The sequence below is a fragment of the Carcharodon carcharias genome, chromosome 3 (genome assembly GCF_017639515.1).
Source record: "Carcharodon carcharias isolate sCarCar2 chromosome 3, sCarCar2.pri, whole genome shotgun sequence".
NCBI lineage: Eukaryota > Metazoa > Chordata > Chondrichthyes > Lamniformes > Lamnidae > Carcharodon > Carcharodon carcharias.
The window spans coordinates 223848670-223864428 of record NC_054469.1 but is presented as its reverse complement, the minus strand read 5'-3'; the positions used below and the strand labels follow the sequence as shown (position 1 = coordinate 223864428).

The following is a 15759-nucleotide window of genomic DNA, read 5'->3' as shown; positions in this document are numbered from 1 at the left end:
CATTTGGAGAGCCAGCGCAGACACAATGGGCTGAATGGCCTCCTTCAGTGCCGTTAAAATTATGTGATTCTGTGATAAGTCACCACTGCACGGGATTCTCAAAATTCAGGCTATTAGTGTTAAGCATCTCTTAAGATGCTACTCTTTCCTGCTCTGTTTGCATTTAATTTGCATTCCCTAACCTGTATATTTTGCTATTTTTAGTAAATTCAATTTATGGAAGTATATATTCGGTGGCCGGGATTTTCCATGGCTGGACTCACCACGGGAGATTGGGTGGCTCAGCCAAAAGCCCATTGGTTTTCGGTGGGACTGGACAATCCCGATGGTGGGCAGGGCTGAAAAATCCCACCATATTTTATGACTTTTATCCAGTATAGAGGATATTGTTGTATGAATGTTACTTGTGAATTGGAAATTAAGTTTAACTTCTAGATAAAACTGATCCCAAATAATATTTTACTCTTTTGCTTAATTGAACAGGTTTAGAGTTATTCAAAGTGTAATCAATTTACTTTTAACTCATCCTGCGAAATCTATTGGCTATTTACTACTTTTGATTCTGGGCATTGAAACTATGGTAAGTGATGTGAACTACTTTCCTATCCTTTGTTTCCTGTCTAAATTATAGATGAAGCTGTTTTCTCTAACAAATGGAAATGTCCTAACTCTTTGGGAAATCCCAATTTTTAGTAGATTTACGAGTTCAGAGCACAACATTGGCATGGGCTTTCACACAAAACTGTGATAATGAGAATAAGTAAATTTTAAAACTACCACAGGGACTGGTTGAGGCAAATAGAATAGATGCATTTAAGGAGAAGTTAGATAAGTACATGAGGGAGAAAGGATTAAAGGATTACTTGGATAGTGTTAGATGAGGAAGGATGAAGGATAGAGTTAGATAAGGAAGAATCGAGTGGAGCATAAATGGCAGTGTGCATGGGTTGAGCCAAATGTCCTGTTTCTATGCTGTTTATTGTATCTAATATCGACAGGGTTTTTTAAAAAAATGTGGGATTTAAGTACATCGGCCCAGATATTTACTCGGGAGGAAGGCATTGAGCCAAAACGGGAGGACCTCCAGTTGCAAGAACTGGAAAAATGTGTTTCTCTAGCGTTCTGTAGACATTAAACTGCAGGACATCTTTTCAAGAGTGGGAAAGCAGCTGGGGAGTGGGTGCCTGGTAAGTCTAAAACGCACGTATTGTGGGGTTTGGATAATGTGGAGGTCCAATAGTATGAAGGTTAGCTCGTTGGACCTAGGGAATCACTCTTGTTCCTCCTAGCCCACAGGCAATGCAATAAAGTCACTAATCTCATGGATCCAGCCTTTCTTGCCTTCTTTCAGTTGCTGATGTGTTAAAAATAAAAATCCAATTAAAATGGAGTCACGCAGCCTCATTAAAAGACTTCAATTCCCAATGGGTCTCCTGAGAGAAGATTGACTTCTTTGCCCCCAACCCACTTCTAGTAAAATCAGAAACAGGCCAGTTGGTATTGGTTTTGAGATTTTTGATAGTTTTGTCTTCCCCATTGCACTCACCTCCCTACCCCCCACCAATCGATGGGGATTAAAATTTCCTTCATTATTTTGTCAGGAAAGAGAGTGCTTTATTCTGTCTCTCATTCATGTTATACTGATCTGGAAGAGCTCAGCAGTGACAATGGGGATATAGAGTGGGAAAGTGTTCTGTTCCTCATTACTGAGATCCTCTAGAAGATATGAATGAAGAAAACAATTTGGTCTACCCAACCCCATCCGTCCAGGAAGAATATGGCCAACGTATCCAGCTCCTTAAATGATTGCAGGTGTTTCTCTCCAAATACTCCGCGCTGACATTCATTGTCAATCACTGTTTGTGTGAAGAACTCGTCTTTGCTGGTGTTAATGCTCCACCGAGCCTCCTCCCATCCATTTTCATCTCACCCCATCAGCAAAACCGTCTATTCCTTTCTCCCTCGTGTTTATCTCGCTTCCCCTTAGCTGTATCCAAGCTGGTCTCCTCACCTACTCCTCATGGTAGTGAGTTCTTCATTGCAACCATTCTCTGGGCAAAGAGGTTTCTCCTGAATTCCTTCTTGGATTTGTTCGTAACTATCTTATATTTAAGACGGAGGTTTCTCTCTCTGCCCATTCTTTCTTATTCTCAGTGTCCCCCTCTGTTTCTCTTTTTTTCTGGAATTTCTTTTCTGATTCTTCCTTTGATCAATCAGCCCCTCAAGAACAGTAGTTAGTCTCTAATTTAATTGGAAAATATACGAAAATAGAGAAATGATTTGAGTTTGTACATCGATTCAATAATGTAATAGCTGATCTGTATCTTAACTCCACTGACCCACTTTGATTGTGTAACCTTTAATGCCCTTGCCTACAACTAGTCTCTAATTTAGCTAAACATATGCAACCGTTTGTTTTCTTAAAAGGCACAGGCTAGGTTGAGCACAACTCTCACTGAGCCCACCTACTTCCACCTGGGAAGCATCACTCTGCTTCACCCTGTCTCAGTTCATCTGCTGCTGAAACCCTCATTTGTGCCTTCATTACCTCTAGACTTGGCTATTCCAACATGCTCCTGACTGCTCTCTCACATTCTACCCTCCGTAAGCTTGTGGTGATCCAAAACCTGTGTCTTAACTCGCAGCAAGTTCCATTCTCAGTCAAGCAAAGCTTTGATGTTAAAATTCTCATCTTTGTTTTCAAATCCCTTTGTGTCCTTGACCCTCCCTATTTCTGTAGTCCCCACCAGTCCCATAACTCTCCAAGATCTCTGCGCTCTAATTCTGGCCTCCTGTGCATCCCTTACTTTAATTGCTCCACCGTCGGTGGCTGCTCCTTCAGTTGCCTAGGCCCCAATAATTTCCCGACGCCACTTCGCCTCTCTGCCTCACTTCCCTCCTTTACAACACTCCTTAAAACCTGCCCCTTTGACCAAGATTTTGGTTATCTGACCCAATTCTCCTTATGTGGCTCGGTGTCATACCTAGTTTTATAATGCCCCTGTGCAGTGCCTTGGGATATTTCATTATGTTAAAGGTCCTACATAAATATAAGTTGTTGTTGTTGAGCAGCAGAATAATGTACCATGCACTATGTGGCATAAAGATTCAGTCCTTGGGTTAGATTATGAGATTTCTGTCTATTTGTGAGGGAACAGTTAAGTGATATTTACCTCATAAGTCATTAGATTCTTAGAGCAGCTAAGTACTGATGGCATGAAGGGTGATAAATTGAGTTGGATGGATCATTTTGCTAAATGGTTTCTTTCACCTACCCTACAACTGGAGCCAAAAAGAATGAATTCAGGTGTTCCAATCATACAAATGTGGATGATTGATTGGAACACTTGAATGGTCAGATAACTCTCTCCAGGATAGCAGGAGTGAGTTTCCAGGAATCCTCACCCAGTATGTGATGTCCAGCCTGATTGGCAGTTCTACTTCAGAATCCCCATGTAAGGATCAGCAGGCTTTGTAGAATGGGTAATGCCAAATATGGTAGGCTGTGATAATAGTAAGGATTAAATTGGATGAAATAACATGTTTAAACAAATTGCATTTGATTTCTAGGCTATAGTCTTCAATCCTTCAAGTATTATAGTTTAAATGTGTCCACTGCCATTCTGTTTAAATATTTACCTACCTAAAGAGATTGATATTACATTCGGTGGGGAAGGGAAAAAAGAACACAACAGCTATTCATATGCTTAGGTCAAAAGCCTGGCTCTCCCTCTCTCCTTAACAGCACTGTGGATGTACCTTCACCACATGGCCTGCAGCAACTTAAGAAGACAGCTCAATATCATCTTCTGAAGGGCAATTAGGTGCAAGCAATAAATGCTGGCCTTTCCAGCGATGCCCACCCACCATGAATAAATAAAAGAAAAAGCCTTATTATCTTTAATAATCTTTCCCACTTGCACTAAGGTACATTTTATAAATGATGTTTTGTCTTAGCTACAATTGAAATCCTTGAAGTGTATCACTTAAGCCATAATGTACCCTTCTCTAATGCAATTCATGGATCATTCTTGTGTAATATTACTCATAACTGTGCGAGTCCATCTTGAATAATGCTGCAGCTTTAGGACATTGATATAGAGGTTAAAAAAGCAAATTCTGGCATGCCTTTTTGGAAGTAACCTGCCGACCACTGAGTGTTGTCAAACCATTAGCCCAAATTTTCCGGCTCCCCGCACCAGCGGGATCTTCTGGTCCCACCGACCTGAACAGCGATTTCAATGGCTCGTTGGCCCCCGCCATGGTGGGGGCTGCAAGATTCCGCCCTTTGTGTTAGGTGGCACTAAGACACATTTCCATTTCCTTCTCTGTGCTTTGTTTTATAGTTTTTCTGACTTTAAATTCTGTTTACATCCATATCTGACGGCAGGATGTTCATTGTTTCTAGATTGCGAGTTTCTTCCACCGGCAAATCCTCACATTTGGGCTACTGTCATTTGCTGGTTGGCCGCTGCTATCAAAGCTGTTTCATCAGAACAAGGTGCCCATTTGTTATTTTGTGTATCTAGTGCTCTATTATATCCTAAAAATGTGCCCTTTTTGAAAGATACTTCTATTTCACTGTCTATCTGTACACTTACCTAAATATGAATCTCACTTTTGCTTGGTAGTAAAGAAGTTGAATATTTCTGAAAAGAGAGACATGTTGCCCAAGCTGTTCAGCTTACACTTATCAGGGCAAACACAAGAATGCCAAATTCCAAAGGATCACAACAATTTATACTACAACCCTGATTGCACTAATTGCCACACTAGCAACCAATTTAAGATAATCAGTCGAGCTTGTAACATGGCTCACTTATGTTTGCTAGAAGTAATATATATTCATACACAGGGACCCGTTCTCTACGAGTAATAGGAATACGTTCAAGCCTTGCGCGTTTTTTGAATTACCTGGTGGGGGGGCGGGGGGAGGGGGGGGGAAGTGGTGGTGGTGGTGGTGGTGGTGCTTGGGGAGTCTATAGTTCCCTGTTGCTTTCCCCGTGGCAATACCTCAGGCAATCAGAGTCAACTTGCCAACCAATCAGCACCCCTTTCTCCAGTGGTATAAATTGTTGTGATCATTTGAAATTTGGCATTCTTGCATTTGTCCTGATGAGCGAAAGATGAAAAGCTTCAGAAGCATGTCTTTCTTTTCAGCAATAGATCTCACTTTTTTTTAATAACCGGTGTTTAAAACAAATTTACCATGTGGATACTGAGTAGTGCAGGAGTTTAGAACACTATCCCTTCATCTCTGGAGCCCAGACTTTAAAGTGCTACATTGTTACCACCTTCTACCTTGGGCATCAAAATCATGGTGAGTAGTAAAACATTTTCTATTACAGACACACTTAAGCACTGACCATTGTCCACCTCAGTATGTATGATTGGAAGGAATTAGGGATCATCAAAAATATCTTCTGAACATTTGCCAAATTTAGTGTCAGCTGTGGCTCAGTTGGTAGTGCTCTTGGCTGAGTCAGAAGGTTTTGTGATCAGGTCCTGCTCCAGGACTTGAGTACAAAATTCCATGCTGACATCCCACTGAGGGAGTACTGCACTGCCACCTTCAATTAGAGGTTAAACTGAGGCTCCATCTGCCCTCTCGGGTGAATGTAAAAGATCCCATGGCACTATTTCAGAATGCAGAGGAGTTATGCAGTGTCCTGACCAAAATTTATCCTTCAGTCAATGTCAGAAAAATAGATAGTCTGGGCTTTATCACATTGCTGTTTGTGGGAGCTTGCTGTTTGTAAGTCGGCTGCAGTGTTTCCTACATTACTACAGAGGCTGCACTTCAAAAACTACTTAATTGGCTATGAAACAGTTTGGGATGTCTTTAGGTTGTGAAAGGCGCTTTATAAATGCAAGTATTTCTTTTAAATGTAGTTGTTGCAGACAGGAGAGGGAGGCAAACTGAACTCCTTTATTTTTCCCGCTGTCTGCCATAAGCAGGGGCATTTTAATTTTCGATATGTGTAGCAGGCTGTATTGGCATCCCAGAAAGAAAAATGGATTAATGTTTCGTGCTCCACTCACTGCATTAACCTTACCTTTTCCTTCCAAATTTTATCGACCATTCTCAACATTTCCTGTTTCTGTTTCAATGTTATTTCTATTGAATAAACTGATAACCAGTGGCCTTACAACAAAAGTTGTAAATATACAAATGGGTGGCTCTTTGTGTTTGAACCGACTCTTGAGTTCAATGTTTCTTATGTTGGTTGGAGGAGGTCTTGTGGTGCAGTGGGTAGCGTCCCTACTTTTGAGCCAGAAGCTCCGAGTTCGAGTCCCACTCCAGGACTTAATGCCCACGGAAAGTGGGTTCATAATGCAGCCAAAAAGGTTGTTTGTCAACCTGCAGATCTTTCTAACATGCCTAGAGCAGGCAGTAAGAGTGGGAGAGACTTGTAATCAGCCTTGCTTGATGCGGAGTGGTGCCCCTCAAGCTATCACCTCTGACTTAAGGCTAGCGACATGTTCCAGGACAATCAAGCCACGGAAAACAGATGTAATCCTGTGTGTTGTCTGCCTCGTGCATTTCAAGACATGGAAAATCTTCTAAGTCTAAGACAGGCCCAGCTGTCCTGACAGGATCAGCCCCCGAAAGCTGTCTTCAGGTGCCTTTGGTACTTTCAACAATTTCTGTTTTTATTTCAGATTTCCACCACTTGCAGATTGTTTTTTTAATCCATCTAAACATAGCCTACCACAAACTCACTTTGCGTTTTCGCATTAGATTGACCGCTGTATAATCTTCATCCTTTCATAACTGTTTTTGGAAAAAATATCCTGCGGGTAATTTTTTAATGAAATTTATGGTGTTCTCTTTTAAAGGCGCGCTTTTGTTAGTTTCTAGTCATTGTGTGAATGGAAAACCTTCCCAGCACTGAGCATTTCCAAGTCGGGTGTACAACAAGCCACATGCCAGGAAAGCACTGTGCTCTGTCAGCGTATCTCGAGCCTAACATCAGAAAAGCGCCCTGCTGCACTGGACCAGTGCTGTTCAATGGAAAACACTATTGAAATCATCAGCCATTCATCATCCTGTTTAATCCCACTAATAATAATGCTGATTTTCTGATAACTTGCTTGTGGATAGGACTTATTTTCGTCTAAGATGGATTTTTTCTTCTATTTTCATTTCTTTGTATTGGGTGCCGGCAACTGTTTTAAATCTGAGTGCCAGTAGCCTTGAGTTACTTTGCAGATTGGGTACTTGGGTATTTTCATGGTTGAGCATTGCAAGCCATTTGAGGACAAAGAGCATCACAAACAAAATCAAATTCTGCCTTCATCCAGTGCACACACACTCACAAGCACACCCCCACTTTCACCAGGAATTGTTGAACAGTAAGTGCGAGTAAAAATCTTACACTTTGGGCTGGATTTTGTGGAGCCCGCTGAAGCAGGTAAGAGGGCTGGCAGGCATGGAGAATTGGGCTGGAACCCGCATATCAGACTCCTGACAGTGTGAGCAATTAAGCCAGTGACAGAAAGGTAACAAAATGAGAAACTTGCCCACTAGCGGTGGGAAGCTCAATATGCTTAATGTGCCCACTTGTACATAATTTTCACGTGTCTCTTGTAACCCTTCAGTAAACCACCCAGTGAAGGCTGGCAACTTATATGTGGCTTCCCTGATTCACTGTGAGAGTCCTTTGGAACTTCCAGGAGACTGACTCACAGGGTGGAGGAAATTCAGGACTTGGAAGCACTTGGTACACACTTTAAAGGGGCAGCTTACAACAGAAGTGTAGAGCGGCCTTCCCTTAAAGTGGCATCACAGAATCTGAGACACAAGTAGGAGGACAGTTTAGCTGCCTGCGAGGAAAGGAAGAGGTATTAGTAGCCTGGAACTCACCCTGTCCATTTTCACCTTCCAGCGCTGGAGGGGACGCACTGGCTGGACTGTGACATCTCAGACCTCAGTTCAACCCGTTGATGCCACCGAGTGATCTTGTATGATGGTGGAGGAATCTCCTCCGTGGACTTTGGAGTGTCTTTTTGTGCTGGAGCAACAGAAATTTAGACGCTGGGGATTTAAACTGCAGTGTTTTCTTAAAGGACTGCAAGGCGATTTCCAACTATAACAGAGGGCAGGCTGCCCTTTAAATGTGGCGGCAATTCCTGCACAGCCATCAGTTGATGCAGACTTCCCAGCGTCAGAGCCGTAACCCCCCCTCCCTCGCCATGTGATCTGGGGGGCAAGCCCGCATCGCCCGCATACATGAGCTTGTCACCGCGTAATCGAGTTCAGCCCACCGCCACGGACTCACGCCAGATCCCCGACAACGCCTGGATCCGTTGGTGGGTGTTGTGATGGCAGGACCAAATCCAGACTATTTTCTTTTCCCCACCTGCAGCCCGGGGAGATGTAAGCCAATTGCACTAGCCTAACAACTAGTTGAGCAGAGGCTAGCTAACTTGGCGTCAACTAGCAATCAAACCTGGGAACCCCTGGTCTGCGTGGCTTAACACTAAACCACTAAACTGTGCATTTCCCTTCTTAGCTGAGTCTGGCTGAAATTGAGACAAGTGAGTCTGAACAATATATAAGCAGTAATGTTAATGTGAGATTTAGTTGAGTTTGCTCAGCGGGGCTAATTTTATGGGTCTGCGCCACCCGCAACTTTTTGGACTTAAATGGGCAGGAACAAAGTCATGCACGCTATGCGTCTGAATTTCTGATTCACGTAGCCAGCAGGCAAGGCTTCCTGCTGACATCAAAGGCTAATAAACATACTGTTCATGTAAAAAAAACACATTTTAGACAATGGAAGCCTAGTATTTTATTCTTGTTATTGTGGCCCTGGCTGAGTGAAATAGGTGAAAATGGAGAGGAAATCAGTTTGCTTCATATATAAAATATTCAGTATATCCAGAGATGGGAATTGTGATATCTGTTCTTTTACAGTAACTGTAGCAATTGTTGCACCTTCACTTGAACCTGAAATATTACAAGGTTTTTGTACCTTGGCTAGTCTCAGTTGGATTTAAATCCAGTGGTAAAAGAAAGAGTGTAGTAGTCCTCTGACTCTAATATTTGCATAAGCTGGAAAATGTCTTGTTTCACAGGCTAAAGTTCAGTTGGCACTTCAGTATAATTTGTGTTAATTTGTTTATTTTATTCTATTTTTATTTGTTTTGTTTTATCTATTCTGTTTTTGTTCTCATTAGGTAATGTCTTTAAGCTGGATTCTTTTCAGCTTCGTCCTGGCTGTATTTCCATTGATGCCAGTTGTTGGAAGAAGTCCCAATATAGCTCTTGTGTAAGTTTGCACAAGTCTTTTATTTAAAACAATTTTCTGTCACTTGGACATTGGTCGCATAATGTAGTAGTGGTATCCTGAGGTAATGTGGATAGAAAATATAAGGTACGAGATTTTCTGTTTTCAAACAATAATTGAGGAAGAAATCACTCACAATTGTTTATTTTGATATCTTGTATGTGTAATGTGTTGCATAGACTAGGAAGGTCCAGCCTCTAGTGTATACTGAGCTGAACGATCTATGCCAGGGCAATGTTAGGGACACTACTTTTAACCTCGATACCCCTGGCTAGGCAATGGACAGATCGACTAGGATTTCTGCCCCTGATTGTTATCAGGAGTGAAGCAAGAGAAAGATAGTTTCTTTCTTCATTCCAATTTGATTTTATTTTCATAGAATTTTGAAAACAAACAAAGCAGTTTTGGGCAGGGGAGAGAGTGGATTGTGAGAGGTTAAAGCAGAGGAGTTTGGGAGAGGAGTGGTGCACTGAATGAGGGTAATGAGAAGGGGTTTCAAAATGGGAGGGGGATTCAGAGGCCCTGAAAGAGAGAGGAGTGATTAAGAAACAATTGGTTTATCCCCCTCTCCATTCACTTGGATTTGGAGTTCAATGTGGAGAAGTATGAGATTATCCACTTTAGATCCAGGAAAGTCAAATTAGAATATTCTCTTAATGTTGAGAGACTAGGAACTGCGGAGGAGCAAAACTATTTGTACAAAACTGATCCATGAGACCAAATCATTAGAAGCTGGTGCATGCGCACAAAAAATAACCAAAAAAGACTAAAGATATGGTGGCCTTTATCTAAACGATTTGGAATATAAAAGGGGAGGAAGTTATGTCTCGGTTGGACAGATCCTTGGTCAGATTACAATTGGTGGAGTACTACAATTCAGGAAAGCCTTGCACAGTGCAGATTCACCCAAATAATGCTTCAAGGGTTAAGTTGTGAGGGCAGGTTGCATAAACTTAACCTGTGTTTAGAAGTTTGAGGGGTGACCTAGTCAAGGTATTTAAAATGAGAACAGGATTTGATAAGATAGAAACGCAAAAACTCCTCCTTCTGGTGGCAGAATCCAGAATTGGAGTGGGAGACCCAAAAATTAGAGCTTGGGCCATTTAGGCACGAAATCAGGAAACTTATTTTACACAAAGGGTAGTGAAAATTTGGAGCAAGCTCTCCTACAATTCTGGGGATGCTTGGGGGTGAATTGAAATTTTTAGGATTGAGATTGAAGGATTTTTATTGGACCAAGTTATTGAAGAATAATGAACAAAGATGGGTAAATGGAGTTGAGGGACGGATCAGCCACAATCTGATTGAATGGTGAAACGCTCAAGTGTTGCTTAAATGCCTCCAACATTTTACCCCCATAATACAAGGTTTATTCCACGGGGTGTCTCCTTTCTGTGTGAAGAAGAATTTCCTGATATCTGTCATAAAATTACCATAATCTCAAAAAATAGTAAGTGTGGCTCCTGGAAAATACTTTGCAGTATGTTTCAACAATGTGTTGAAATGTTTTGTTTATTATAGAGTAATGTACTGATTGGTCACATTATAAACTTGAATTTGCAAATATACTTGAAAATTTACTTGGTGGGTTATGGGGACAGAACAGGGGAGTGCAATTAATTAGATACTTCTTCAGCACAAGACACAAGTGACCAAATGGCCTCCTTCTGTGCTGCATCATTCTATGATTTTTACAGGCTTGAAGGGTTGAGTGGCCTTCTCCAGGCCACAGGACATATATTTTAATTTGATATCTTTTATTGGAAACAGAACAGGAGCTGGATTACTGACTGTCATCTGCAGCTTCATCTTCCTCTGTTCTTTCAAGACTGCAAAGGCAAAACCAGTTGAAACTACGGTGAACAGATGTGTATACGCTGCACAGGTTTGGATAGATTACCCATATTTCTATGGAATCATATTCTTATCCAGTACTTCTAATTACTTTTAGCAACCTTGAGGCCTTTGAAAAAAGATTTTTTTCTTATTACTGCTGCTTTGTAGATGCTAATTGACTAATATTCAGAATTCTCACATTGTGTTAATGCACTGAGTGATCATTTTCACTGGCAATTTGTCAAAGGCACATCTAATACATTAAATGTGTACAAGTAATCTTTGATGCAATTTAGTGACTCCCATAATCAGCGGAAAAGAATAGATAAGAACAGCAGAACTAAAGAAGAGGCACGCCTCAGTTTCCCTAACATTTTCCTGTTTCTATTTTCTGCTGGTTCTCGGAAGCGCTGCATGTACAGATTATAAATTTAGATTTTTCCATGTGTGTTTTCTCTTCCAATTTTTCCTGGTGCCATCAGATCTCTTATCGTGGCTCACTCAAGTCACAATATTCATAAGTGAATCTTAGCAGTGCAAGTCCATCATTATGCACTTCTTACAGAGGCCATTGCATTCCGGTTGGGAGCAATAACCCTGGTTACTTTCTTTTTTCCTTCTTCTATCAAGACCATTTTCACGATTCAGATTATTTTTTTTTTTAAACAAAGTTTAAAATGTCACAAAGCCTGATAGTACAATGTAAAACCAGATGGGTCGGTGTTTAAGGAGATGGGGAAAAGGAACTAGTAATGGGACAGAAGTAAAAAGAGAAGTTCCTCTCATCAGTCAGGTCACAAAGCAACAGTCCATAATTGGAATGCAATGATATTTTATCAACTAAAACATAGACTCAAATTCAGACACTTATTTCAAACAACTTGAGGTTACAATTGTGTATGAGCTAATTTTTAAAATTATTTATTTATTAGCATACACATGCAATCCACTTTAAACTGTTTTAGTATAGTTCTTTTGGTACCAAGCCTGGATGAGCAGGCAATTTGCTTTCAGGATTTTCTTGATATAGGTGTAGGGAGGTGCACCACATTAGCCTGTGGCAGTTGGGTTTCCTTATCTGTAGCCTGCTTGCAGCCACCTGACACCCACTTCACATAACATCTCTTCCTATTTTGCAGCTGAGCTAAAATCACTGTGATATTTTATAGTGAGAATCTCTATCACTGTGTTGTTTCAATTATAAGAATTTTTGGGACTGCAGCATTTAGTAGTATGAAAGAGATCTAACAAAAGACTGGTGTTCGCTTGCAGATCGCGAGCATTGTTCTGTCAATCTATATTCTGAACACAACGCACTCCAGTTTGGCTGTTAAACATGGGCTGCCCTTAATCAGTCAGGTCATCAGTTGGATAACACTCGGTAAGTGTGTGCTGCAGGAATGTTTCCAAATGAAGTTAATTCTTTGTGGCACAATCAGTGACATTGCCCTTTAGTTTTGTGGGCTCAGTGGCGATGCTCAATTGCAATTGGAACTGCTATCTGAAGGTATGGAGCTGAGGTGATCATCACTCTGTGAATGGATCAGAAGCAGCATAAACATAAAACTGTAGCAAAAGGCCTGCCCCTTCTCCCAACCAGTATAAAACACTAGTGGCAACCATGGTTCACTGATAGAACTATCCCCTTTGAATCAGAAGGTATGGATTGAAGTCCCAGCCCAGAAATCTGAGGGAAATGTACTTGCGGTGCAGATCAACTATGGTCAAATGAAACAGCAGAACAGATCTGAGGGACTGAGTGGCCTATTCCCTTGAAAACTCCAGTTGACCAACTCTGGAGTTAATTCAGATTTCTACTACTTTTTGTGTGGGGGGAAAAAATGCTCCCTGATTTCATTCCTAAATGGCCTAGCTCTTATTTTAAAATTATGCCCTTTGTTCTGGATTCTCCTTACAGAGGAAATAGTTTCTCTGTAAATACTCTATTGACTTCCTTTATTAATGTAAATTCCTCAGTTATTTCCAAGCTTCAAGGATTAATTTATGTAATCTGTCTTCATTATTTAACCCTTTAAACCCTGGTATTGTTATAATGAATCTACACTATAACCCCACCACGGCACCTAAATGTTTGCTAAGATGTCCAGAACCGAGTGCAGTACTCCAAATGTGATCTGATCAAAGTACAACCTAACCATCACTTCCTCACTAGAATTTACAACATCAGAGATAAAGACCCATTTGATTACTCTTTGTATCAATGCCAGCTTTAGTGCATGGATAGCAACTCCCTTTTTTCCTCACTGTTCCTAATTTCTCACCATTAACAAAATATTCTGATTTGCCTTTCTTTGATCAAAAATGGATAACATCATTCTTCTCCACACTGAATTCCATCTGCCATAGTTTTGCCTAATCATATTGTCTTTCTGTGTCCCTTTGCAAATTCCTGTTTCCACCCACACAACTCACTGTGCCTCCTAACTTAGCATAATTTGCAAACTCCTTCATCCAACTCAAAAATACACATGGTGAAAAGTTGAGGCCCCTGCACAGATCCCTGAGAAACGCCACTTGTTATATCCACCAAGTTGAGAATATATCATTTAACCCGACTGTTTGTTCCCTTCCTCCCAACTATTACCCACCATGTGAGAAGATTACCTCCAATTAAATGTGCTCACTTTCGATGATAACCCTTTGTGTGGAACCTTATCAAGTGCCTTCTGGAAGTCCATATTGACAATATCCGTGGACTCCAATATCCTGTTTGTTAGTGACCACTTCAAAAAATGAGCTTGATTAATCAGACATGATCTAATCTTCACAAATCCACAATAGCCCTCAGTGATCTACTGATACTTGTCCAGTACTCAGTCACTCTGTCTCTGATAATAGGTTCCAGTAACTTCTCCAAACCTGATGTTAAACCAACAGGTCTGCAGTTACCTGGCTTCTCTCTCCCCAACTCTTCTTTTAAAAAAAATTGGAGTAAAGTTTGCAATTGTCCAATACAAAGACGCAATTTCTGAATTTAGATGGCTTTAAAAAATTATGATTAATGCAACTGCAATTTCTTCACCTATTTCATTACCATGGAGCGGAAACCAACCAGTCTCAGAGATTTGTCCATCTTATGTCCCACTATTTCCTGCATTACCATTTCTTTTTAACTTGTAATAAATCCACTAAGTTCCTCTCTTGACTTATTTTTTAAATTGCTTTGTATCACAGGTATTTTGTCCTCCTCTTCAAACTTGATAATGGATACAAAGTACACATTTAACACCTGCCATTTCCTTAATATAATTTGTAGTGCTGAGGGAGTGTCACACTGTTTGAGGTGACATCTTTTGGAAATAACGTTAAACTGAGGGTTGATCTGGCCTCTCATGTCGACATCAAAGATCCAGTGGTATTATTTGAAGAAGGCTGGAAAGTTCTCCTGACATCCTGGCCAACACTTAGCTCTCAACTACCATCACTAAAACAGGTTCATCTCATTGTGGTACCTTGTCCCTTGTCCTCAAAGTTTTAACTATTAGGAATTTTTCAGGAATGTTCCATTTTGAAGCCAAGTTGAAGTTTAATTTTGTACTTGAATGTTTACTGCTGCACAGTTCCAACTCCCAATCACCCAGAAATTATGGACCATCGTACAATAATTGATAGGTTATGCGAGGGATGTGACTTTCAGTGATGTGATTCCATATTTTACATTAATGTTTGACCCTGCAGCACTATGGACTTTCCCTCATTATGTTTTGTTACAGCCTCCTCCTTACTGATGCCTTTGCTTAGCTCAACGTTTCTTTTCCAAAGACTGCTAAGCATTAATCTCTCATTGATGTCCACCTACCTCTTGCTCAGCACAGGGTATCCTTTCTCTTTATAAATCACAGTGCTGCTAATAATTTCTTGGAGAATGATAGAAGACCAAGTCCTAAGGCTTTGTACCATTTTTTTGGAGGGTAATTTTATATCAAATATAGTCCATCTCTTTGAATACTCAGTACAACATGGATTGTTTTATGTACTGCTGTCCTTATCCGTTGTACAAATGGATGCTTAATCAAGAATATTTTATACACTTTGCCTGCTTAAGTAGAACCATGTGTAATTGAGGTCAAAGTATGGCAAACTGTATAGTGAAGGGTTATTGTGTGTGTTTTTAGGAGAAGTTCCAGTGATCTTAATGATCCAGCATCATTTAATGCCATACAATAAAAGTCACGCTTTAATATCAGAATTATGTAATAAGCTGTGCTTTTAAATGTAGTAAAATAGGGCACTGAACAGTCCCACATCAGAACATAAAATTGACAGTATCTAACAAAAGCACCATGACGCCTTTGGCATTACATGAGAGGTGCTCACTTTCCAATACACTCTATTTCCCCCTCGCCCATGACAGAGTTTGTTGCCTGGGATTCATTTGGTCACAGGAGTTGGTTTGAATCTGTGAGAATAAGGTGTTAATTTTGTTTTGACTGCTGCATTGACTGGGGAAAAATTGTAAGGAAGGATTTACGCTGGGTTGAGAAGTTAATGTGAAGAAGGAGGGGGAATGCCAATGTTAGTGAGCCTGCATTATTGCAACAGTATTTTCCTTGAGGCATCAGTTATAGTCCCAGCTGCAATTTATTATACAGCAGTGAGACACTTCTCA

General features: G+C 40.7%; 1 protein-coding gene across 7 annotated transcripts in view; it reads left to right on the top strand.

Annotated features, from left to right (window-relative positions):
• The window catches only part of pign (phosphatidylinositol glycan anchor biosynthesis, class N), a 125843-nt gene that overhangs the window by 84077 nt on the left and 26007 nt on the right, over positions 1–15759 (top strand). For 6 of the 7 annotated variants that reach the window (XR_005942665.1, XM_041184935.1, XM_041184934.1 and 3 more), the window contains 6 exons: positions 484–580; positions 4409–4501; positions 9184–9275; positions 11064–11178; positions 12402–12510; positions 14864–14966. Coding sequence is in view for 6 of the 7 variants with exons in the window: in XM_041184935.1 (XP_041040869.1) it covers positions 484–580; positions 4409–4501; positions 9184–9275; positions 11064–11178; positions 12402–12510; positions 14864–14966 (609 nt within the window). In the remaining variant the exon portion in view is untranslated. The remainder of the gene's footprint in view (positions 1–483; positions 581–4408; positions 4502–9183; positions 9276–11063; positions 11179–12401; positions 12511–14863; positions 14967–15759) is intronic. The other variant, XM_041184938.1, reaches the window with a different exon arrangement.